The sequence below is a fragment of the Tachyglossus aculeatus genome, chromosome X2 (assembly GCF_015852505.1).
Source record: "Tachyglossus aculeatus isolate mTacAcu1 chromosome X2, mTacAcu1.pri, whole genome shotgun sequence".
In the NCBI taxonomy this organism is placed as follows: Eukaryota; Metazoa; Chordata; class Mammalia; order Monotremata; family Tachyglossidae; genus Tachyglossus; species Tachyglossus aculeatus.
The window spans coordinates 420370-446556 of NC_052100.1; the positions used below are offsets into that span (position 1 = coordinate 420370).

Sequence of the window (26187 nt, forward strand, 5' to 3'; positions counted from 1 at the left end):
CTTGGTGTCATGCCCAGAACGGTCGACGCGTCTCCGGGCTACGAACGGCAAGAGGGGTCGAGCCGGGCGGCTCAGGGGGGTTAGACGTGGCTTATGGCCCTGAGCAGCCCCGGGTGCTGTCGGCAGGGCTGAGATTGTTTGGGTGCCCCTGTGTGGGCAGAGAGCTGCGTTCTTGGCAGAGAACTAGCGAACTCTTCCTGAGGGCAGTCAAATTTTTTTTTTTAAATGGCATTTGTTAAGCGCTTATTATGTGCCAGGCACTGTACTAGGCACTGGGGTAGATACGAGCCAATCAGATTGGACGCAGTCCACGTTCCACACGGCGCTCAGTCTTAATCCCCATTTTACAGATGAGGGAAGGAAGCTCACTCAGAGAAGAGAAGTGACTTACCAGAAGTCACACAGCAGACAAGTGGCAGAGCCAGGATTAGAGTCAGGTCCTTCTTAGTCCCCTTCATAGGCCCCATGCTCTATCTACTAGGCCATGCTGCTTCTCAATCAGTGGCCTGCCCTGCACTGCCCTGAGTGGCTTGACCACGCTTCTCCATGCCGTTGCTCCTGGCTCAGCTGACATCCCAATCCCCACCTCCACATCCAACTGCCCCGTGTGCCAGAACTCCCCGGGACAGCCGCCTCAGCTCCAGGGAGCCTGCCAAATCCCTTCTGGTCACCGGGAGCCCCCTCGGCACTCAGGGGCTGGGGAAAAAGCAGCCTGGGAAACCCACCTGGAATGGCCTCACTTTGTGATGGATTTCCTGGACCCCCACCTCTCTGGTTCTCACGTCCCGGCACTGCACAGCGGCAGAAGAGAGAAAGAAAGGACCCGGCCGTGAGGGAGCCCTTCGAGTTGGGGGATGGGGGGAGTGGGGGCTTTCTGTACTCCTCTCCCCTGGTGTGCAACGGTTGGCTCTCGGGCCTGGAAAGCTGGGTGGGCTGTGACGCAATATCCCCCACCCGCCAGGCTCTGTGGGAGCTCAGGGAGGTCCCTGATGGACCAGGACCAGAGATGGCAGAGTGAGGAAGGAAAAGCTTGGGTTGGGAGAAGAGGGAGAAGGGAGGGGGTGGAAGGGAAGAGGGGAAAGGGAAAAGGGGGATGGGAAAAGGGGGATGGGAGGGAGGGAATGGGGAGGAGGAAAAAGGGGGGGGCGGGGGAAGGGAAGGAATGAGAGTTGATGGTGAACTGACTCTGTAGCTGGGGGGGACTGGAGAGCCAAGCCTCCGCCGTGTGGGGCCAGGAGAAAGCTCTGGGTGGGGGCCAGTCCCCACTTCCCGATTCTTACCTCAGTCCCGAGATCCTTCATTCTGGCGAGCGCCAGCTCCCGCAGGTTTCCATGCTCCACCCCGGAGGTGACCAGCGGCATGGGGATATCTCTGCAGGGACACGGTCATCGTCATCAGCGACACGCCCCAACAGCCCTTTACTCCTGCCTGACTCTCCCCTCTCCAGCCCCAACTCTCCCCTGGGGACCCAGCACAGGCCACCCAACACCCCTGACCCTCCCCCAGTGACCCACCCCAGACCGTCCACCACCTCTCCCCCCCAACCAATGGGGCAGCCGACACACCTCTGGACCCGGTACACACGCGTCCAGGGAGGGACGAGGGCTAGGATGCGGGCCACCAGATCGACCAGGGTGCTGGGAGAGTAGCTCTTGTAGCGCCCCGACTTCCAGAGCTCATACAGGCCGGTTCCCCGGATCACCAGCGTGGGGTACAGCTTCATGCCATCAGGGCGGAAGGCTGGGTTCTCAAAAAACTCCTGCCGGCAGAGAGACAGACAGATAGATGCACGCATAGTCAGGGAAGGGGAGATTTCCCATCCAGCTCCATCCCAAAGACCTCATTGTATTGGGCGCTTACTTTGTACAGAACACCGTACTAAGTGCTCGGGAGAATACAGTATCACGATATAACAGACACATTCCCAGCCCACAAGCTTACAGACTAGAGCAGGGTGTTAGGCACCCACTGTGTCCAGGGCATCCCTGAGAAGGGGTGCAGGGAAGGCCTCACCATGGCACGGTGCAGGTTCTTGGGAAGCAGTCACACCCTCCCTCTCCCAGGCCCCCTCCCCCCAACCTCGGACCTTTTCCTATCTCGCCGAGCCAGCCCAGCTCCCCAGCCCCCGGCCACCAGCCGCCGGCTTGCCCGGGCCTTGCCACGGCTGAGAGGAGGGGATTAGGGAGAAGTAATCTCCGGCTCAGTCAGCTCCAGGACAGAAGAGGCCGAGTGCCAGGCCCTAGGTGCTCTGGGACCCCACAGGGCAAGGTCTACCTGGGGGGCCCCGGCAGACGGACAGTAAAGGCAGGGGCAGCAGACCCTAGTTGTTTGCCCTCCCTGGGGTCAGTGTTCCCCAGAACGGGAGGCAGGTCAGAGAGAAGTCTTCAATGCTCCAGGGGCACCCTTGGATGGCAGGTTGAAGGAGGGAGCCCAAACCACTGACTGCTGACTGCTCTGCGGGCACTGTCCTCTCTGCCACTCCAGACTTGGCCACCATGCCCGGCCCTTCCTGTTCCACTGCAGCCTTCTGTTGTGCTCTGCCCAGCACTGCACACTCCTGCACGGCTAAACATGCCAATGCCCGTACACTCCGGATGAAGACCCTTCCTGTGGGCTGAGACGCCTGCAGTTTGGGCGAGGAGTGCTGGGGTGACCAGCTGTGGGTGGCCCCTTGGACAGCTGGGAAGGGGGGGTGACTCCAGTCTGAAGGAGCCCTGTGGCGTGCCCAGCCGGCTCATGTCCCTGAGGCCTGAGTTCCAACGTTTTCCCCTTTGGTCTCCTTACGTTTTGAAGTGCCCAGTGGAGTTGGCCCTCCAGGGCCAGAGGACACAACTCCTGCCCCCCCACCCCACACCATCCCGCTGAGACAAAGGAACCAGAGAAGCTGGGAGCCTTTCTCCCTCCCTCCCTCTGAGCAGATGGAGGGGGCGACTGGGGGCCAAATCCTATTAATCCCCATTAATCCTGCTGCTACGGCTTGATTGATTCCAGCTATTACGCTAATTATATTATCGGCCCCTCCCAGCTCTTCCCGCTGCCCAATCTTCCATGGTCAGCAGCCTCAAGTCTCCCCGGCCACGGCAGCCGCCGTCTCACGGGGCTGACCCCACTCCCCCCAGCCCCCCAACTGGGGAACCGGACGTGGCACCCCATTCCCATCAGTTTCGGTAGGGGCAGGTGGGACGGTGAGGGGAATGGAGGGGATGGGAGGGGAGAGGTGGGGAAGGGAGAGGAGGTGATGGGAGAGAAGGGGACGGTTAAAGGCAGAGAGGAGCAGGGAAGGATGAGAGGGGAAGGGAGAGGAGCAGAGGCAACTGCTTCTAACTGAGCCAATCCAACCTGGCTTTTGAGGGGGTGGGAGACACTCGCGGCTGATGGAGCTGGGGCTGGCTAAGACTGGTCACCACTTCTTAGTCTGGACAACGAGCCCAGCCCGGGGACCAGACCGGTCCACGGAGGGTGAGGGTAGGGTCAGGAGCCCGTGAGGGCGGCGGAATCCCAGCCCTCATGGGCTACCCCACTGACCCCATGCTCCTCCTGGTCTAAGGACCCAGAAAGCAGGGAGGATGTAGCCCGGCACTGCCCAGTGGGCTGGGACTGTGGGGGAAGGCAGACAGGTAGGTGTCTGGGACCTTCGTGTCTACCCTGTAAACCCTGTTTCCCGGGACCCCCCACAAGCCCTTCTCCGTACCCTGAGCTGAGCCGCCCCCTCCCCAAGATTAACCCCGGCTGTACACCTGCCGCGCCCCCCCGCCCCCCCCCCCCGCAGCCTTCAGATCTCAGGCCCCTGCCGCCTGGTATTGATTATTTCCTCAGGTCTAATTAACTATCAGCTCTCTTCTCTGAACCACGACGCGGTCCTCAATTTATGTCTCCGACCTCCCCTCCAAGGCAGTCAGAGCCTCTTCTGTTTGCCACCCAGGGCGCCCTGCTCAGTGCCTGGCCCGCGGCAAGCTCCCAGCACAGCCCCTGCACACAGTAGGTGCCCACACAGCGCTCTGCTCACAGCAGGCGCCCGGCACAGTGCTCTGCACATAGCAGATGGAGTCTCCTGTGGAAAATGATGGATGAGCTTAGGTCCGGGCACAAAGGACTCTGGGTCCACGACCTGCATGTAGGTGCTGAGCCCGGTCGTCGGACGCGTTTCGGTGATTCCGCCCGTGTGCTCCTGCTGAGACCTGGGGAGCAGTGAGCGAGCCAGTGCAGGGTGAGGGGGCAGAGGGTGGAGCCTGAGGCTTTGTACCGGTGGTGCCCCCAGGCCCTCTGGAATGAACGACAACTCTCTTGGGCCACGGGGCAGGGGCCGGGGGCACCCACGAAGCCCCGGGCTCTGGACCGTACCGCTCCTTCCGACACCTCTCTCTCTCCCCGCTGCCCTTTCATCAATGTGGAGAGCGACGCGTCCTTGGAGGGGTGCGGGCACGGAACCCCCACCACAGCTGAGCGAGGCTGCTGCCCCTGCTTGGTATGCAGGCGCGCGTCGGCCCGCTCCCCTGCACACACGAGATAAGGCAAATTGTGACCCGCCGGGCTTGGAGAGCGTGAGTCTGCCTGCAGAGCAGCTGGTGGGGCCTGGGGGGCCAGGGAAGCGGGGGCGATGGGGAGAGATGGGGGGGACCGGAGGGAGCGGGGGCAGGGGGAGGAGAGTGCGGGGGGGGGGGGGGGGATGGGAGGGAGCAGGGGTACGGGGAGGAGACTTAGGAGACCGGAGGGGCACGGGGCCGGATTAAACGGGGGCATGGGGAAGGGAGTCTGGGGGGACGGGGAGGAGATGTGGGGGCCTGGAGGGAGCAGGGGCATGGGGAGGGGAGTGTGAGGGATGGGAAAGAGTGGGGGGGGGGGGCATGGAGAGGAGGTGTGGGGGATGGTGTGGGGGATGGGAGGGAGCCAGGGCACGGGGAAGAGAGTGTGAAGAAGAGGGGGATGGGAGGCACTGGGACATGGGGAGATGTGGGGGACAGGACAGCTGCCCTGAGGCCTGCCCCAGAGTCTGAACCAGGTCCCCTTCCCCATCCCATGCAAAGGACCCCCCGGAAGCTGGCCCTCCCCCGCCAGGAAGAGTGTGCCAGAGGGAAGACGGGGAGAGCACAGACGAAGGAAGGAAAGAAGTCCCGGCTGGGACACGGGGTCCCTGGGGGTTGGGGAGGAGAGAAGCACAGGGATGTAGAGCTCTGGTTCCAGCATGGCTGTCAGGGGCCCCAGACAGCATGTCGGGATGGTCCCCTCCCACATGGAGACCCCTGTGCCACTCGAGGACCTGCCAAGTCAGGGCAAGATGGTCTGAGGTGAGGTCCCCAAGCCCGGGCTCAACAGGGCCCCGCTCCTGGGCCTAGCGGCAAGAGCCACGGGTCAGCTTCCACCGTGACCCCCACGGGACCCCTAAAGCTTCCTGCCACAAGCCCCCCAGCCCCAGCCTCATCAACCACCCTCAGGGCACTGAAGTCTCCCTAGGCTCATTCCCCACCCCACCCCAACCACCAAACCCATTCTGCCAGCCGGCTGGCAGGGGCCTGCGATGAACCGAATGCTCCGGGGACCTTCGCCCCGCCAGCCAGAGCCCCCGGCCGCCGCCAGCCCGGGATTAGGGCCGAGAGCCCGGAGGTCTCCCGGCAAGGTGAACGCGATGAGTCAGAGCGCGCCAAGCCCGACGCTGAGATAATCAATGTTCTGGCGTGAACAGCCTCGCAGATCCCTTCTGCCCTTCACTGTCCGCCCGCTCCCGCGGCCCCCCCCGCACGGCCGCACACTGGCCCTGGACCACCACGGGGGGTGGGGGAGCTGCGCTATGCCTGTTTACTCTTCTATTGTACTCTCCCAAGAGCTTACAACAGTGGTCTGTATGTAGTAAGCGCTCAATAAATGACTGACACTGTGTGTGTGCGTGTGCCGCGCAAGCACTCACAATGAACTGCTGGACGTCCCTCTCGAGACCCACGTTGGGCAGGTCCGGCATCATGTGGGCCACCACTTTGAAGCCGGCGTCCTTGGCCAGCTGGAAGGACTCACACACGGCCCTCACAGTGTGGCCCCTGTGGAGACATAAGTGGCAGCGTGCACGCGTGGCATGGCACCCCTCGGTTCCCGGGGGTCCCCCGGAGTGGGGCGGAGGCGGTGAGGGGGCGCAGATGCACCTGTTGGTGTCTCGGGCCACATCCTCATAGACGCTCTGCACGCCGATCTCCAGCCGCGTGCAGCCGTACGCCAGCATGTCGCTCAGGTGGCGCTTAAGGCAGTAGTCGGGTCGCGTCTCAATGGTGATCCCGATGCACCTGGTCAGACTCCGCTCCGAGTACCTGGGCGGGGAGAGGAGGGGGAGCTCACGACACGGCTTCACTCTGCGCCCTTCATCATCATCATCATCATCAATCGTATTGAGCGCTATGTGCAGAGCACTGTACTAAGCGCTTGGGAAGTACAAATTGGCAACATATAGAGACAGTCCCTACCCAACAGTGGGCTCACAGTCTAAAATGGGGAGACAAAACCAAACATACTAACAAAATAAAATAAATAGAATAGATATGTACAAGTAAAATCAATAAATAGAGTAATAAATATGTACAAACATATATACATATATACAGGTGCTGTGGGGAAGGGAAGGAGGTAAAATGGGGGGATGGAGAGGGGGACGAGGGGGAGAGGAAGGAAGGGGCTCAGTCTGGGAAGGCCTCCTGGAGGAGGTGAGCTCTCAGTAGGGCCTTGAAGGGAGGAAGAGAGCTAGCTTGGCGGATGGGCAGAGGGAGGGCATTCCAGGCCCGGGGGACGACGTGGGCCGGGGGTCGATGGTGGGACAGGCGAGAACGAGGTACGGTGAGGAGATTAGCGGCAGAGGAGCGGAGGGTGCAGGGTGGGCTGTAGAAGGAGAAAAGGGAGGTGAGGTAGGAGGGGGCGAGGGGATGGACAGCCTTGAAGCCCAGGGTGAGGAGTTTCTGCCTGATGCGCAGATTGATTGGTAGCCACTGGAGATTTTTGAGGAGGGGAGTAATATGCCCAGAGCGTTTCTGGACAAAGATAATCCGGGCAGCAGCATGAAGTATGGCCGGAGCCCTTCCCCCAGCTCTGGCCATCACCCCAGCGTGAAGGGGCCACCGGCACTGCCTGTGGGGTGGGACTCGCGAGAGCAGCGTGGTCTAATGAACAGAGCCTGGGCCTAGGAGCCAGGACACCTGGGCTCAAATCCTGGCTCTGCCACATGCCTGATGAGGGACTTTGGGCAAGTGACTAAACTCCTCAACTGTAAAATGGGGTGATAACTCTTCTCCCTCCCTCTTGGACTTTGTGAGCCCTGTGGGGAACAGGGACAGTGTCTGATCTGTATCTACTGTGCCTATCCCAGCGCTTAGTACAGTACTTGGCACATAGTAAGTACTTACAGTTATTCTTATTATTAGCCCGGGTTGGTCACCTGCCGGGAGCAGCCCAGGTTAAACCCTCAGGGCCATGCCTCTCCAACCCCCAAAGGCTGGCGGTACCAGGGGGGCCCTTGCTGTCGTCATGGCAACCACCAGACAGACACACACACTCTCTCTCTCTCTCTCTCTCTCCTCGGGAGGTGGGGGACCACAACGCCAGCTCTTCACGCCCTACATCTCTGCTCTGGGGTGGTGGCCAATCCCTGACAGTAAAAGCAAGAACAACAATGATATTTGTGCTATTTGTCCCCTCAGTTCAGAGATGATTGGGTCATCAGTGCCCAAATGATTCTCAGGTCCTGGGGGAAAATCCCCGCCCAGGATTCAGGGCCGGCCTGGAGGACTCCCCCAGGTGATACTGGGTATTTTGTGTCAGGTAGGGCCCTAGTTCGGGGTGATCACAGGCCATGGTCTCCCCTTCTTGCATGACCACGGGCAATGCTCAGTGTCACAGCGCCTGGCACACCAAGCCTCCAGGAAGTCAGCCTGACAGCCTCATGTTTCCCATCCATCCGTGGCACATACTGAGCGCTTACCGCGGGTGAACAGAGCACTGTACTGAGCGCCCAGAAGCGTACTTCGCCGAACCCCCGCCATACACTGCAGGGAACTGATGCCCGCCCAGAGAGGTCATATGACCCAGCGGAGTGAAGCAGAGTGGAGCTAAACTGCCACCCCGCCCCCCTCCCATGGCGGGAGCGGCTTTGCGTGGCACGGTCTCGCTGCCGGTTCGGCGTTACAGTCTCAATATGCGGTGAAATTGTTTATAGATCCGTCTTGAGACGGAGCAGGCAGCCGGCTCCATGGCCTCGGTGTGATAGGACCCATCGATCGGTTTTAACGATCGTTTCGGGCCGGTTACAGAATGACTGGCTGAACAAATCCAGCCAACGGGGCCGAGGGCAGAGACAGTGCATGCAACCCGGGGGCGGATACAATATGGGGTGGGTCCGAATGTTCAGGAGGTGAGCAGCGTGGCAGCAAGCGGGCATTTAGCCCCTACAGCGAGCACAATGCTGTACTGAATGTCAGTGAAAAACACATGGGTGAGAATTAGGCCTGAACCCTGGTCCCCAACAGGTTCACAATATCAGAATAAGGAGGTGGGGTTGGCGAGACACACACACACTGGGAAAACAACAAAACAAAAACAACAACAAAAAAGCAACATAAAAGACAGATTAGGAGTGAAGTAGTCAATCAGGAGACCTGGGTTCTAATCCTGGCTCTGCCACTTGTCTGTTTGTGTGGCCTTTGCCAAGCCACTTCACTGTGAAAATGAAATGCTTGTCCTCCTCCTGAGCCCTGACGCCGTGAGCCCCATGTGGGCCGGGGGTTGTGCTCATTCGGCACACAGCGGGCAGGCAAAAACTAGCCGGAGGAGACCCATGGGAGAGGCTGAGGCACATTTGACCATCCCCTCGTTTTTGGTAGCTCGGGGTAAAATACACATTGTCCCATTATTTGGCAGGGCGGCTCTTGGTGCCGGGTTCGAGAAGATAAAATTGCCGCTGAGCTGTTAAGGCTCTCGCTCTCAGGAGAGACAGAGGCAAGGGAAAGCTCCCTCATTCGACGGATGGGAGATTGGGGAGCGGAGGCGGGCGGAGATGAACCCTCCGGGACATGACTGCACAGAAGCCGAGACGAGGCCGTGGGGAAAAGCAGGGCTGCGGATGGAGAGACGCGCCCCCATGGAATGGCACCGTACTGTGCACTTACTGTGCGCAGAGCACTGTCATGTGCTCGCCGGGCTCCAGGCACCGTCATTGGGAGCTGGAGCCCTGAGCCCCGACCCCACCCAGACTGGGCAGGGGCTACCTCCCCCTGGGCATTGCCTGGCAGCCGCCCAAGTGCTCGGGCACTCGTTCTCCAGCCTGGTCTGTGTTCTGACCGCGGTCCCGCTAGGGGTTGGGCAACTCCTATCAAACGATCCCTAGCATCCAGCACTCGCTATATGGTGACGCTGACCACAGAACCGTTGCCCCCACGAGCGTTCATCGGCTTTCTCGACACCTGAAACCAGAGGCCAGTCTGAGGTCCGGTGAGACGGAAGCAGCAGAAAGGCGTGAGCTGCTGCCCTGCTGATGGTGCCACCCCCTCCCCCCTCCCTACCCTCGTGCCCGCCCAGTTACTAATCCCAGTTGACCCTCTGGGTGATCGATTGCCGGGAGCTGCCTCCCTCTCCCCTTCACAAAGGCGGAGCAGCTGGGCGGAAAGATGAGAAAATGATCGTCCCTGGCGCGGCTGGGAACTTAATTTGTTTTGACCGAGGCTAACCGGTTGGTCCGTCTCCTTCGACTCGTTTCTTTCCACCAACGAAGCTGTAAGGGCTCGGGAGGTGGTGGCGGTCCGAGTGCTCTCGGGGAGGGTCTGGGGTTTGCCACCCCCAACCCGTGGGCCCGCAGGCCTAGAGCCGTTTGTGCCACCGACCCAATGTGGCGGGGGGGAACGGAACACAAGGGACCCCCCAGCTGGTCCTCTCCGTCACAGCATCCAAGCCGGCTGTTCTCCCCCCCCACACACACTTAATAACAACAGTAATAATAATAATTGTGGTATTTGTTAAGTACTTACTATGTACCAAGCACTGTACTAAGTGCTGGGGGGAATACAAGCAAATCGGGTAGGACACTCTCCCCGTTTTAGACTGTGAGCCCACTGTTGGGTAGGAACTGTCTCTATATGTTGCCAACTTGTACTTCCCAAGCGCTTAGTACACAGTTCTGCATACAGTAAGTGCTCAATAAATACGATTGATTGACTGATTGATTGTCACAATCCCTGCCTGACATGGGGCTCTCAGTCTTACTCCCCACTTTACAGACGGGGTAACTGAGGCCCAGAGAAGTGATTTGTCCAAGGTCACACAGCAGACAAGTGGTGGAGGCGGGATTAGAACTCATGACCTTCTGACTCGCAGGCCCGAGCTCTAAGCACCAGGCCTTGCTGCTTCTCATGCCTTCTCGCCCCCACCACTCCCAGGGGCCGGCCCCTCTCCCCAACCCCTGCCCTATCTCCCTCGGGCTGGGGCGGTGGGCCCGGGGAGCGGTGTCTCTATACCTGGGGGTGCTCCACGGGACCCCGGGGGCGGCAGGCACTCCCCCAACTCTGCACCACGGCCCCGAGCTGAGCCGCAGAGCGGGAGGTCGGGTGAGTCATCAGGCCGGCCGGAAGCGCTGCCCAATGGCCCGTGACCGCCCATCACAATCGCTTTGCTCATCGCTACGTATCACTTGGCGCTCGCCGCCCCCGCCGCCGCCGCCGGCCGGGCCCCAGATGCGGCGGGCTGAGCCACCGCCCCGTCCCCCGGTGGCCCCTGCCCCCCCTCCGGGGGCCGGTGCTGGGTGAGTCAACCGGGGACCTTTCCCTGCGCAACGGGCAACTTGGCAGTGGGATCGAGTAGCCAAAACCGGGAGCTTGCTGCCCCCCACAGGAAAACACCCGGACACCGCTTTCCCCGGAGCCTTGGCTCCTGCAGGGATCCCCGGGGACCGAGGGAAGAAGCACGGCAGAGGGGCCCAGAAGAAGGGCAAGGAAACCGTCGGAAAACGGGAGAGGTAGCTACTCTCCACTGCACTGGGAACTCCTCCGTCTTTAGGCCTACTCTCGGGCAGTGCTCCGCCCAGGCTCACAGCTCGGCAGCCCGGTCGAGGCAGGGGCTCAATAATTCTGACTGGAAGTCAGAAGGACCTCGGTTCTAATGCCAGCTCCATGCATGTCTGCTGGGTGACCTTGGGCAAGTACTTCGCTTCTCTGTGTCTTGGTTGCCTCATCTGTAAAATGGGGATTAAGACTGTGAGCCCCACGTGAGACAGGGCCTGTGTCCAGCTTGATTATCTTGGGTCTACCCCGGCTCTTATTACAGTGGCTGGCACATAGTAAGTGCTTAACAAATACCATTAAAAAAAACACAAAAAAAACCAGGGTAAGGAGAGGGAAGAGGCAAACAATGAGAGAAAAGTTGGCATTTGGGTGGGGAGACAGAGAACACCAGGCAGAGGGCAGAGCAGGATAGATAGATGAGATGAGCCATCCTCAGAAGACTGCAGAAATACTGGGGCACCGGCCTGGAGATCAGGGTACGGCACAGCCGGCCCAACCCAGGCTCCTTGCTGGGTCCTCACTCCTCTCCCTCTACACCTGCTCTCTTGGGGAGGCCCCAACCCCCCACCTCTACGGTGAAAATCAGTCAATCAATCAAAGGTGCTCACTTACTGCTCCCTGTGCGCCCACTTGTTCACTTTCCAACGATTCTTCCCCACTGCTCTCAAACATGCTTATGACTCTCCATCTTCAAAAAAACCCTCCTGTGACCCCATGGGTCCCAGTTATCACCACACCTCCTTCCTACCATTCCTCTCCAGACTTCTTGAAAGAGTTGTTTACATTCGCTGTCTCCGAATCCTCTCCTCCATTCTCTCCTAGATCCCCTCCAATCTAGCTTCTGCCCCCTTCACTCCACAGAAACAGCCCTAAGGTAACCGATGACCTTCTTCTCACCAAATCCGAGGCCTCTACCTTATCCTAATCCTTCTCGACCTCTCAGCTGCCTTCGACGTTGCAGACCTCCTCCTTCTCCCTGAAAGTTTATCCAACCTTGGCTTCACTGACACTGTCCTCTCTTGGTTGTCCTACCCCTCTGATGGCTCCTTCTCAGTTTCTTTTACTGGCTCCTCCTCTGCTTCCCACCCTCTGACAGTGGTGGTGGTGGGGTCCCTCAAGGCTCAATTCTGGGTCTCCTTCTATTCTCCATCTACACCCACACCCTTGGAGAACTCATTCGCTCCCACAGTTTCAACTACCATCTCTATGCAAATGATTCCCAAATTTACATCTCCAGCCCCGACCTGTCTCCTTCTCTTCAATCTTGCATTTCCTCCTACCTTCAGGACATCTCTACCTGGATATCCTGCTGACACCTCAAACTAAGCATGTCCAAAACTGAACTCCCTATCTTCCTACCCAAACTCTGACCTTCCTATCACTGTAGACGATACCAATATCCTCCCTATCTCCATAACCTTGCCCTTGTCCTCGACTCATCTCTCTCAGGCCACCCACACACCCTGTCACCAAATCCTGTCAGTTCTACCTTCACAGCATTGCTAATATCTGCCCTTTCCTCTCCATCTAAATTGCTACCATGCTGATCCAAGCATTTCTCCTACCCAGACTTGAGTGGTGCACCTGCCTCTTCGCTGACCTCCCGGCCTCCTGTCTCTCCCCACTCCAGTCCATACTTCGCTCTGCTGACCGGATCATTTTTCTACAAAAGCATTCAGTCCACGTCTCCCCACTCCTCAAGAATCTCCAATGGCTGGCCGTCCACCTCCACATCAAACAGAAACTCCTTACCATCGGCCTTGAAGCACTCAATCAGCTCGCCCCCCTCCTCCTTTCTCGCCTCACTGCTCTCCTACTACAGCTCGGCCCACACAATCCGCTCCTCTAGCAGCAGGTTAATCACTGTGGCCCAATCTCGTCTGTCTCACTGCCTCTCCATCCCTCCCCCTCCGAAGATGCCAGACCACCGCTCTCTCCACCTTCGAAGCATTGTTAAGGTCACATTTCCTCCAATAAGACTTCCCTGATTGAGCTCTTTTTTCCCCGGCACACTCTCCCTTCTGTGTCTGTCTGTCTCTGAAATCCCTCTCTCTGATCATAATCTTCTCACCTGCATCCTCACTCACACTCCTTTCCCCTGTAAATCCATATTACTCCCTCACAGAGATCTCCGCTCTCTTGACCCCATCCATCTTTCGAAGTGCCTCACACCCCACCTCGCCGCCCTCTCCTCTCTACCCAGTCTTGATGATCAGATTACTGCTCTCAACTCTACCCTTTCTACTCAGCTAGACTCACTCGCTCCCCTTTCCCTTCGATGCTCTCGTACCACTAACCCACAGTCCTGGATCACAGCCACTGTCCGCCTCCTTCGCTCTTATGCTAGAGCTGCCGAACGCTGCTGGCGAAAGTCTAAACACCGTGCCAACCTCGGTCACTTCAAGTTTATCATTTCCTGCCTTAACTCAGCCCTCTCCTCCCTTATTTCTCCTACTATTTCTCTTCCCTTATTGACACCCATGCCCATCGCCCCCGCCAGCTCTTTCGTACATTCAACTCCCTTCTCAGGCCCCCGGTTCCTCCCCCTCCTCCTTCCCTCACCCCCAATGATCTGGCCTCCTACTTCATTGACAAAATTAAATCCATCAGGTCCGACCTCCCCAAAGTCACTTCCCCCCCTTCTCCAATCCCCCGGCTCTCAACACTCTCTGCTACTCTCCCATCCTTCCCAGCAGTATCCTCAGAGGAGCTCTCATCCCTCCTCTCAAGTGCTACTCCGGCCACCTGTGCTTCTGACCCCATTCCCTCTCATCTCATGAAATCTCTCGCTCCATCCCTTCTCCCCTCCTTAACTTCCATCTTCAACCGCTCACTCTCCACTGGTTCCTTCCCCTCTGCCTTCAAACATGCCCATGTCTCTCCCATCCTAAAAAAAACCCTCTCTTGACCCCACCTCACCTTCTAGTTATCACCCCATATCCCTCCTACCATTCCTTTCCAAACTCCTTGAACGAGTTGTCTACACGCGCTGCCTCGAATTCCTCAACAACAACACTCTCCTCGACCCCCTCCGGTCTGGCTTCCGTCCCCTACATTCCACGGAAACTGCCCTCTCAAAGGTCACCAATGACCTCCTGCTTGCAAAATCCAACGGCTCATACTCTATACTAATCCTCCTCGACCTCTCAGCTGCCTTCAACACTGTGGACCACCTCCTTCTCCTCAACACGCTATCTGACCTTGGCTTCACGGACTCTGTCCTCTCCTGGTTCTCCTCTTATCTCTCCGGTCGTTCATTCTCAGTCTCTTTTGCAGGCTCCTCCTCCCCCTCCCATCCCCTTACTGCGGGGGTTCCCCAAGGTTCAGTGCTTGGTCCCCTTCTGTTCTCGATCTACACGCACGCCCTTGATGACCTCATTCACTCCCACGGCTTCAACTATCATCTCTACGCTGATGACACCCAGATCTACATCTCTGCCCCTGCTCTCTCCCCCTCTCTCCAGGCTCGCATCTCCTCCTGCCTTCAGGACATCTCCATCTGGATGTCTGCCTGCCACCTAAAACTCAACATGTCCAAGACTGAACTCCTTGTCTTCCCTCCCAAACCCTGCCCTCTCCCTGACTTTCCCATCTCTGTTGACGGCACTACCATCCTTCCCGTCTCACAAGCCCGCAACCTCGGTGTCATCCTCGACTCCGCTCTCTCGTTCAACCCTCACATCCATGCCGTCACCAAAACCTGCCGGTCCCAGCTCCGCAACATTGCCAAGATCCGCCCTTTCCTCTCCATCCCAACCGCTACCCTGCTCATTCAAGCTCTCATCCTATCCCGTCTGGACTACTGCATCAGCCTTCTCTCTGATCTCCCATCCTCGTGTCTCTCCCCACTTCAATCCATACTTCATGCTGCTGCCCGGATTGTCTTTGTCCAGAAACGCTCTGGGCATGTTACTCCCCTCCTCAAAAATCTCCAGTGGCTACCAATCAATCTGCGCATCAGGCAGAAACTCCTCACCCTGGGCTTCAAGGCTGTCCACCACCTCGCCCCCTCCTACCTCACCTCCCTTCTCTCCTTCTACAGCCCACCCCGCACCCTCCGATCCTCTGCCGCTGATCTCCTCACCGTACCTCGCTCTCGCCTGTCCCGCCATCGACCCCCGGCCCACGTCATCCCCCGGGCCTGGAATGCCCTCCCTCTGCCCATCCGCCAAGCTAGCTCTCTTCCTCCCTTCAAGGCCCTACTGAGAGCTCACCTACTCCAGGAGGCCTTCCCAGACTGAGCCCCTTCCTTCCTCTCCCCCTCGTCCCCCCTCTCCATCCCCCCATCTTACCTCCTTCCCTTCCCCACAGCACCTGTATATATGTATATATGTTTGTACATATTTGTTACTGTATTTATTTATTTATTTATTTTACTTGTACATATCTATTCTATTTATTTTATTTTGTTAGTATGTTTGGTTTTGTTCTCTGTCTCCCCCTTTTAGACTGTGAGCCCACTGTTGGGTAGGGACTGTCTCTATATGTTGCCAACTTGTACTTCCCAAGCGCTTAGTACAGTGCTCTGCACACAGTAAGCGCTCAATAAATACGATTGATGGTTGATGACGATGATGTCTTCTAAGAACTAGGATCTGTGACCTCTGACCATTTGATATTCACCCCACCCCCACGACACTTATGTACACATCTCCTAACTTATAGATTATGCATTACTTATTTACATTACCGTCTGTCTCCCCCTTTAGACTGTAAGCTCATTATGGGCAGGAAGCGTGTCCGCTAACTGTTGCACTGTACTCTCCCAAGCGCTTTAGTACAGTGCTCTGCACACAGTAAGTGCTCAATAAACACCATTGAGCCCTGCCCCCTGCCTCTCGCCGCTTCAGACCGCACATCACACTGCTGCCGGGGTCATCTTCCTGCACCTGATTCCTGCTGAAATCCCACCTCATCTGGGAAGTCTTCCCAACTAATTCCCAGCCAACCTTAGGCCTTTTCTCCCAGTATGGACGGGTGCATGAGTGCTTGCATGCATGAGCGCCTGCATATTCGATGAGCCATTCCTCTCTCCCAGTTACATGCTCATGCTCCCTCCTGCTGGCTCGCTCGGGGGGTTGCCCGCCAGACTGAGCCAGTAGCCCACAGATGGATGGGCAGTGGGCAGATGGACACACACAGCTGGATGCGATTCTCCCACCTGGGTCCTCTCCAGTAGCAGGGAGCTCAGCTCCCCTTCTCACCAGGCCACGCTCTCGCCCTTCCTGCCGCCACCCCCTCGCTCACACAGTTCCCCCCACAGCTCTCAAAGCCTCCTGAAATCCCACATCCTTCAGCAAGTCTTCCCCGGTTTACTCCCATCGCCGAGTCCTCAATCCACCTTTGGCCCACCTCCCACCCCAGATGCTTTCATGTTGATTTGCCCTTGTCTATGTCTGTGGAAGCAGCTGCTCAAACCGTCCCTCATCCCGCTGATTGTCTGTACCTGCAAGGGCCTACCTCCCCCGTGAGTGGAGAAGCTCCCTGAGGGCAGGGCGCGCAACTCAGTCCCTGTGGCTCTCTCCCAAGCGCTCAGCGCAGTGCTCAGTCAACACCGTCCCGGTGGCAGAGGCCAGACCTTCTCAGCGTCGATCCGCGCACGTTCTCACCTGACCGCCTCCGAGACGTTGCTGGACGTGTGTCCCGACAGGGCGTCGTGAAGGTTTCGGATAAAGTAGTCTCGGTAGTCCTCGGGGAGAGCCATGAAGGTGCCTCCCATGACGATGAACTCCACTTTGTCTACACTGTGGCCCAACTGCTTCAGCTGCAAACACAGTGTTTGGCTCGGAGGAATGGCCCGACCCACTTCTGTTGGGGCTCGGGGGACGGTGCTGCCCAGGAATTTGGGCTCCGGGGTTTCTGGGCCAGGCCCTGCCAGCCTGTCAGGGTGTTGGGAGGGGGGCGGGCCCGAGCCTCTTGCCTCCGCCAAGGCGCCAATGCTGCCGGCTTCCCTTCCATGTCTACCTGTTGCCACATGCCCCACCAGTGTGTACACACGTGCGTGCGTGCGTGAGGGAGCCGACACGGTCTCTCCCAGAGAGTGGCAGGCGAGCCCCGGGACGAGACGGAGAAGCCACGGGGCGGATCTGATAGTGTCGATGGAGGATCTGATGGTGTCGATGGCTTCCGCGGTGCCACCCCACGCCCCAACTGCCTGTCCACCGAAACCAGTGCACATCCTGGGGTGCGGGGGCGTGTTCGCAGCCTGGATTCCCACTAGAGTCCCAGCAAGCTCTCCCTCCACCCCCACCACTCCCTGCTCCCTACAGGCCCCAGAGTCAGACCGATGAAGCCCCTGCCCCAAAGCTGGGTACTGGAGAATTCTGTTGGTGGCCCTGGTCAACAGCGACATGGTAGGAGATGCGAAGCCGTGCCCGCCCACTTGTCCACCCGGCCCAGCTCCACAGACACCCACCTGTTCTAGCCGGTGCCGCGTCTGGAGGTAGGGGTCATATCGGGCCCGGATGGCTCGCATGGACGTGGGCTGGGCAGAAAAGGAGGTCGTCAGGCTACCCCTTCACCCGCCACGCTATCCGCCGCCACCACCGGCCCTGGGGGAGGGGCCCAGAGAACCTCTCCCAGGGCCCTGAATGTGGCTGGAAAGACCAAGGTCAGCCCCAAGGACCCCGACCCCCCGGGAGACCCATGCAGACAGATGCCTCCCTGCCTCCTCGCCCCGGCGAAGCCCACGGCACCTCGTATCCTGTGTAAGACTGGGTGGAATATTCAAAATCTGAGTCGGGCCCCCCGGGGCAGTACCTGGTGAAGGGAAGAGACACAGATGATCCACATTAGAGCCCGGCTGAGGCCGGCAGTGAGAGCGGAGAAGTCTGAAGGAAGGGGGGCTGGGTTCTGCCTCTGCCCCTCACTCCCCTGGCCCCTGCCCTCCCCAGAGGCCAGCAACCACTCATGTCGCTAGTGGGGAAGCCCACCAAGGCCTGAGGAGCCAAGTCAAGAATGGGGAGCAGGAAGGGGCCCCGGCCAATTTCAGGTCAGAGTGCTAGGCTGGGGGCTGAGCCAGGAACCTACTATTCGGGAGCAGACAGACCCCCACCTCAGGGACCACACTAAGCCAGCCCCCCAGGGACCTGTTACCCCCATCACCTCCCGAATGCACCCCTTCTCTGGGCACCGGCCCCCCACCCTGCCCTTCAGGCTTTTTGGAATCCCTGGAAATGTCGATTCCCTGTGGTTCTGGGAGCTACAGAGAGTCCAAAAGGGCCCACACTCCTTCCAGGGGAAGGGGGCAAGGAATGGGGCCCCAGAAAAAGCACCCCCAATTTCGGATGACATGCACACGGATTCCTTTTGGAGACAAATACTGTTTCTGGCCACCTCCCGCTGAGGGCCAGAGGCTCTTCCCCAGCCCTGCGCCACCCCCAGAAGCCCACCCCGGCCGGTCCAGGTGGCCCGGCCCGTGTAGGCCACTCGGACCAATGGCAGTTGCTGCAATCCTGAGGGGAGCAGACGACTCCTGGCCCGAGGGGATGAAACACAGCTCCCGGTGCCAGGGCTCCGCTCTGCCTGCCGGAGACCCCGGGCCTGGAACCAAGCCTCCAGCGCGGCCCCGGCCCACACGCTGTACTCACACGCATATGTTTCCAGTGAAGCTGAGGTGGGGGCACCGGTGGGGTTTGCACATCACTGCCACAACTGCAATCTGAAACACCCAGAGACCCTCAGCACAGCCACCCTGCCTCCAGGGGGGTACCCCCTGACAGGTGGGCGAATACGGCATTGACGGGGACACTGGAATCCCTCACCTCCCAGCCCGGCTCTGCTGGTGGGGGGAGTGGCCAGCGGCAGCAACCGGCCCTGGGGAAGGGGAGTGGTTAGTGGGCGGTGGTGGGGAATCTTCCCACCCAGAAGTACAGGTACGAGAGGATGGACTCTGCCTCTCAACTTGCCCCCTCCTGCCCAGCCCTGGGGACCACTGCGCATGGAGGCTGCACCCACACTGACCCTCTGCCAGCTCAGTCCCCACTCCCTACTCCTGCCAGCTCGGCCGCTCGGGCACCTCCTGGCTGGACAAAGCCCAGAGCCCCGGGTCTGCCCTTGGCCTGCTGAAGGACTCTGGCCAAGTCCCTCCCGCTCCCTCCTCCTCCTCTATAAGATGAGGAGAGCAGAACCCCCCCGGAAGGGGGGTGGGGGGACAATACTCACCCCGCTGGCAGTCCTGATGGGCTTGGCCTTCAGCTTGGGCACCAGGACCTTGCGGTGCTGAGGAGGTACGGCTGCGATGATGTCCACCAAGCGTGGCTGCGCCGACAGCCCATACTTGGCGGCTGTCTTCGTCTTCAGCCTGGAACAGGTGCGCCCGCCGGACGGGGAGGTCAGCGCCGGCCTGACCGCCGCATCCATCCCGGGGGGTGGGAGGGGACATCTGGCCAGGGGGCCCACGGAAGTCAAGAGAACTGCTGGGGGAGTCCATGGGAACCATCGGGCCCGGCCCCCGACCCTGCCCATACCTACTACTGGCTGCTTACCGGTTGAGATTGACATCTTTCCCCTGTTCGTGGGCATCAACCAACTGCTTGATGATGTCGCCGATGGTCAGGATCATCAGCTCTGCTGAGCTCAAATCGCCTAGAAAATCACATGGCCATCCGGTGCTCAGGAACGAGGACACGCGGCCCGGCGGCCCAGGGCGCTGCTGACCACCCACTTGGGCCACGGACCCGTCCCTGGGGGTTCTCACGTGCATGCACGCGTGTGTGTGCGCGTGTGTGTGCGCACCTCCCTCACGCGCACACACACTGAACGCCCTTTGCTGAGCTGTCATGTTTGCTGCCCGCAGCGGCCTGGTCAGCAGCGCTCAGCAGACACTGCTCCAGCTGTTTTGGCAGCAGTGAGGGTGTGCACAGAGTCAACCCCAAAGCACTTACGTACAGGTCTGTAATTTATTTGAATACCTGTCATCCCCTCAAAGCTCCTGGTGGGCAGGGAACGTGCCTACCAACTCTGCTGCACTGCAATCTCCCCAGTGTGTTCCGCACACAGTAAGTGCTCAATAAATCCTATTGACTGATCGACCTACACACCTTCCCCCGCAACCAGGCCCGGTGAGTGGCATGACTACATTCCTGCGTGGCCAGTAGCCCTGTTGGGCTCTCACCGTGTGAGACACCCCTAGTGTGCCGTTGCTGGGGCCTTCCCTGCCCTTCACTGGCAGGGCACAACCCAGAAAGGGAAAGGGTCCTGAAACCGAAGCTGGGCAAGAAAGGAGCTCAAAGATCGGGCAGTGGCTGGGGAGCTCCGATGCTGACAATTTATGCCCGCTGGACTCTGGAGATGGACACATCTAGCCACATCTCAAGAAACTCCAATGGCCGCCCATCCCACTTTTTTTTTTTTAAGGGTATTTGCTAAGTATTCTGTACTAACTGCTGGGGTAGATACGAGCTAATCAGGTTGGGTACAGTTCATTTCCCACCCGGAGCTCACAGTCTTAATCCCCATTGTACAGCTGAGGGAACTGAGGCCCCAAGAAGTGAAGTGAGTTGCCCAAGATCACAAAGCAGACAAGTGGCGGAGCTGAGATTATAACCTGGGCCCTTTTAATAATAATAATAATGGCATTTATTAAGCGCTTACTATGTGCAAAGCACTGTTCTAAGCGCTGGGGAGGTTACAAGGTAATCAGGTTGTCCCACGTGGGGCTCACTGTCCATCCCCATTTTACAGATGAGGTAACTGAGGCACAGAGAAGTTAAGCGACTTGCTCAAAGTCACACAGCTGACAATTGGCAAAGTCGGGATTTGAACTCATGACCTCTGACTCCAAAGCCCGTGCTCTTTTCCATTGGGCCATGCTGCTTCCCATGCTGCTTTTGACTTCCAAGCCCGAGCTCTATCCACTAGGCCACACTATTTCACATCAAGCAGAAATTCCTCACCAGAGACTTTAAGGGCGGTGCTGTCAGCATTTTCCCCATCTCTCCTTGCTCCTCTCACCACACCTCAGCTTGTACACTTTATTTCTCTCAAACCAACCTCCTCACTGTGCCTCGCTTTCATCTTCCTAGCCATAACCTCCTTGCTTCCTTCCCCTTCATACCCAGGAAACCACCTCACTTCCCATCATCAGAGCCCAACTCCTCAAGGAAGTCTTCCCTGATTAATCGCCCTATTTACCAGACTACTTATCTATGCACTAGCGCTTAGAACGGTGCTTCAGCGCTTAGAACAGTGCTTTGCTCATAGTAAGCTCTTAATAAATACCATCATCATTATTATTATTACAGTCCCCACCTATCTCTCCCCTGGTAGCACTTATTTACCCATCTTTAAATACCACTAACTTGTTTTAAGGTGGGTCCCTCTGCTAGATACTCAGCCCTTTGAGGACTCTATTGAATGCTCCCAAGCACTCCGTACAGTGCTGTGCATAATAGTAAATGCTCAGGAAGTACTACTGATTGACTGTGAAACAGGGAGGGGCTATGAGGCCCACAGGCGCTAACAAGCTGTTTGGCACCTTGTTCAACCTTTAATCAATCAATCAATCGTATTTATTGATCGCTTACTGTGTGCAGAGCACTGTACTAAGCGCTTGGGAAGTACAAGTTGGCAACATATAGAGCCAGTCCCTTTAGAGAGCAATGTGGCTTAGTGGAAAGAGCAAGGGCTTGGAAGTAGAAGGAAGTGGGTTTCGCTGTGTGACTTTGGGCAAGGTGCTAAACTTTTCTGTGCCTCAGTTACCTCATCTGTAAAACTGGGGTGAAGATTGAGCCCCACGTAGGACAAGCTGATTACCTTGCATCTACCCCAGCCCTTAGAACAGTTTTTGGAACACAGTAAGCGCTTAGCAAATAACATTATTATTATCGTTTAACCTAAGGCCCTTAAGAAAGTCAATGGTATTCACTGAGCACTTCCTGTACGTACAGCACTATACTAAGTGCTTGGGAGAGTACAGTATAACAATATAAAAGATACATTCCTTGCCTACGAGTTTACAGTCTAGAGTGGGAGCCAGACATTAATATAAATAAACCCCTAGCTCTGGGCACCAGGTCAAGATGAAAACGAGGCACAGTGAGGAGGTTGGTTTGAGAGAAACAAAGTGTACAAGCTAAGTTGTGGAGGGAGAGGAGCAAGGAGAGATGGGGAAAAAGCTGACAATGCCTTTCTTAAAGTCTCTGGTGAGGAGTTTCTGCTTGATGCGAAATAGCACATGGGACTTGGTTTATGCTGAGGGCCCGGGGTAGGGCCGAGGCACTAGCTTTGCTGATCCCTGCCCTGGGGAAGGGGCCCAGACCGTGGTCCCCTGCTATTCAAAGTTCGTACGAATCCCCCTAGCAAATAACAATAATAATAACAATAATAATAATGACATTTATTACGTGTTTACTATGTGCAAAGCACTGTTTTAAGCGCTGGGGAGTTTACAAGGTGATCAGGTTGTACATATTTATTACTCTATTTATTTATTTATTTATTTTACTTGTACTTATTTTACTTGTACTTATTTACTTGTACTTATTTTACTTGTACATTTCTATCCTACTTATTTTATTTTGTTGGTATGTTTGGTTCTGTTCTCTGTCTCCCCCTTTTAGACTGTGAGCCCACTGTTGGGTAGGGACTGTCTCTATGTGATGCCAATTTGTACTTCCCAAGCGCTTAGTACAGTGCTCTGCACATAGTAAGCGCTCAATAAATACGATTGATTGATTGATTGATCAGGTTGTCCCATGGGGGGCTCACAGTCTCAATCCCCATTTTACAGATGAGGGAACTGAGGCCCAGAGAAGTGAAGCGACTTGCCCAAAGTCACACAGCTGACAATTGGCAGAGCCGGGATTTGAACCCAGGAACTCTGACTCCAAAGCCCATGCTCTTTCCAGTGAGCCATGCTGCTTCTCCAGCATGGTGAGTAAGGGGATCCGATCCCAACAGAACTGTGCAGGCAGGAACACTGGGTTACTGGGGGGGAATCAGGGATGAAAGAGAAGGGAGAGTCAGGGCTGTCTGATGGTCCACGCTGGTTCACCGGGGCCGAGGCCGGGATGGGGAGGGTCAGGGGTGTTGCATGGCCCATGTGGTTCACTGGGAGTGAGTCGGGGAAGAAGAGGGAGAGTCAGGGGTATAGGATGGTCTATGATGGGTCACTGGGGGAGAGCCAGGGGTGTTGAATGGCCCACGTGGCTCACTTGGGGTGAGTCAGGGATATAGGATGGTCTATAATAGGTCACTGGGGGGAGAGTCGGGGGTGTTGGATGGCCCATGTGGCTCACTGGGGGTGAGTCAGGGAAGAAGAGGGGAGAGTCAGGGGTATAGGATGGTGTATGATGGATCACTGCGGGAGAGTCAGGGGTGTTGGATAGTCCATGTGGTTCGCTGGGGGAGAGTCAGGGAAGAAGAGGGGAGAGTCAGGGGTATAGGATGGTGTATGATGGATCACTGCGGGAGAGTCAGGGGTGTTGGATAGTCCATGTGGTTCGCTGGGGGAGAGTCAGGGAAGAAGAGGGGAGAGTCAGGGGGTATAGGATGGTCTATGATGGGTCACTGGGGGAGAGTCAGGGGTGTTGGATGGCCCATGTGGCTCACTGGGGGTGAGTCAGGGAAGAAGAGGGGAGAATCAGGGGTAAGAGTCAAGCGCTTAGTACAGTGCTCTGCACACAGTAAGTGCTCAATAAATACGATTGATGATGTTGGATGGCCCATGTGGCTCACTTGGGGTGAGTCAGGGAAGAAGAGGGGAGAGTCAAGGGTATAGGATGGTCTATGATGGGTCACTGGGGGAGAGTCAGGGGTGTTGGATAGCCCATGTGGTTTGCTGGGGTAGAGTCACGGGTGTGGGATGGCTCATGTTCAGTCACTGAGGGAGACTCAGGGATGGACTGTGAGCCCACCGTTGGGTAGGGACCGTCTCTATATGTTGCCAACTTGTACTTCCCAAGCGCTTAGTACAGTGCTCTGCACACAGTAAGCGCTCAATAAATACGACTGATTGATTGATTGATGGACAGGAAAGAATCAGGGGTGTTGGACGGTCCGGGCTGGGTCACCGGGGGAGAGTCAGGGGGGTGGGATGGTCCCTGCTGGGTCACTGGGGGCCAGTCAGGGGGGATGGATGGGGGCCACGGTTCCTCTGGAGGCTGAGGCGGCCCCCAAATAGAGGCGCTAAACCGGACCCTAGGGACGGGAGGGGAGGGGACGGGAGAGGATCATCATCATCATCATCAATCGTATTTATTGAGCGCTTACTGTGTGCAGAGCACTGCACTAACCGCTTGGGAAGTCCAAGTTGGCAACATACAGAGACAGTCCCTACCCAACAGTGGGCTCACAGTCTAAAAGGGGGAGACAGAGAACAAAACCAAACATACTCACAAAATAAAATAAATAGAATAGATATGTACAAGTAAAATAGAGTAACAAATATGTACAAACATTTATACAGGTGCAGTGGGGAAGGGAAGGAGGTAAGATGGGGGTGGAGGGGGGGACGAGGGGGAGAGGAAGGAAGGGGCTCAGTCTGGGAAGGCCTCCTGGAGGAGGGGAGCTCTCAGTAGGGCCTTGAAGGGAGGAAGAGGGCTGGCTGGGCGGATGGACAGAGGGAGGGGAAGCCAAGGGGGGGTCCCGGGGGCAGAGGGGGCTTCACACCCACCTTTCCTCTTCTGCTTCATCCTGGAGTCGCCGTCAGGCCCACGCAACCGACAGCTGGGCCCGGCAGCGCCGCAAAACGTCGTAAAGCGGCGGCAAGACGGGCCACACTGCCGTCAAGCGGGACGGGGCCGGGCTCAGCGGGGAGGGACCCGCAGCCAGCGGGCGGGGCCTGCACGTGGGAAGGGAAGAAGGGAGAGGGCATGCTGCTCGTTAGGGAATAATAATAATAATAATAATAATAATAATAATAATAATAATGATAATAATAATAATAACATTTATTAAGCGATTACTATGTGCAAAGCACTGTTCTAAGCGCCGGGGAGGTTACAAGGCCATCAGGTTGTCCCACGGGGGACTTAAAGTCTTAATCCCCATTTTGCAGATGAGGGAACTGAGGCCCAGATTAGTGAAGTGACTTCAATCAATCAATCAATCGTATTTATTGAGCGCTTGCTGTGTGCAGAGCACTGGACTAAGCGCTTGGGAAGTCCAAGTTGGCAACATCTAGAGACGGTCCCTACCCAACAAGTGGGCTCACAGTCTAAAAGGGGGAGACGGGAGAACAGAACCAAACATACTAACAAAATAAAATGAATAGAATAGATATGTACAAGCAAAATAAATAAATAGAGTAATAAATATGTACAAACATATATACAGGTGCTGGGGGGAAGGGAAGGAGGTAAGATGGGGGGATAGAGAAGGGGACGAGGGGAAGAGGAAGGAAGGGGCTCAGTCGGGGAAGGCCTCCTAACTGGTCGTTAGGGAATAATAATAATAATGATGATGGCAATAAATACGATTGATGATGATGATGATGGCATTTATTAAGCGCTTACTATGTGCAAAGCACTGTTCTAAGCACTGGGGAGGTTACAAGGCCATCAGGTTGTCCCACGTGGCGGCTTACAGTCTTAATCCCCATTTTGCAGATGAGGGAAATGAGGCCCAGATTAGCAAAGTGACTTGCCCAAAATAATAAATAATAATAATGATAATGGCATTTATTAAGCGCTTACTATGTGCAAAGCACTGTTCTAAGCGCTGGGGAGGTTACAGGGTGAGAAGGTTGTCCCACTGGGGGCTCACAGTCTTCATCCCCATTTTACAGATGAGGTCACTGAGGCACAGAGAAGTGAAGTGACTTGCCCAAAGTCACACGGTTGACAAGTGGCAGAGTAGGGATTTGAACCCATGACCTCTGACTCCCAAGCCCGGGCTCTTTCCACTGAGCCAAGCTGCTTCTAACAGATGAGGCGACTGAAGCCCAGAGAAGTGAAGTGACTTCTTATTCTCATTCTTCCTCCATCTAACCCCTGCTTCGATTTTTTGAGATAGGGACTTGGTCCAATCTGATAATAATAATAATAATGATGGCATTTATTAAGCACTTACTATGTGCAAAACACTGTTCTAAGCACTGGGGAGGTTACAAGGCAATCAGGTTGTCCCACGGGGGGCTTACACTTACAGTCTTAATCCCCATTTTGCAGATGAGGGAATTGAGGCCCAGATTAGTGAAGTGACTTGCCCAAAATAATAAATAATAATA

The 26187-nt window shown here is 56.8% G+C and overlaps 1 protein-coding gene across 1 annotated transcript in view; it reads right to left on the reverse strand.

Moving 5' to 3' along the window:
* The window catches only part of ELP3 (elongator acetyltransferase complex subunit 3), a 32096-nt gene extending 7402 nt beyond the window's left edge, over positions 1 to 24694 (reverse strand). Inside the window, exons 1-12 of the mRNA XM_038771459.1 lie at positions 24634 to 24694; positions 19505 to 19604; positions 19182 to 19320; positions 18608 to 18678; positions 17714 to 17777; positions 17434 to 17502; positions 16628 to 16782; positions 6132 to 6293; positions 5903 to 6029; positions 1566 to 1759; positions 1281 to 1371; positions 726 to 791 (exon numbers count right to left, since the gene is read on the reverse strand). Of these exons, the coding sequence (XP_038627387.1) occupies positions 726 to 791; positions 1281 to 1371; positions 1566 to 1759; positions 5903 to 6029; positions 6132 to 6293; positions 16628 to 16782; positions 17434 to 17502; positions 17714 to 17777; positions 18608 to 18678; positions 19182 to 19320; positions 19505 to 19604; positions 24634 to 24652 (1257 nt within the window). The 5' untranslated portion in view covers positions 24653 to 24694. The remainder of the gene's footprint in view (positions 1 to 725; positions 792 to 1280; positions 1372 to 1565; positions 1760 to 5902; positions 6030 to 6131; positions 6294 to 16627; positions 16783 to 17433; positions 17503 to 17713; positions 17778 to 18607; positions 18679 to 19181; positions 19321 to 19504; positions 19605 to 24633) is intronic.
* Between the last annotated feature and the right edge of the window lie 1493 nt (positions 24695 to 26187).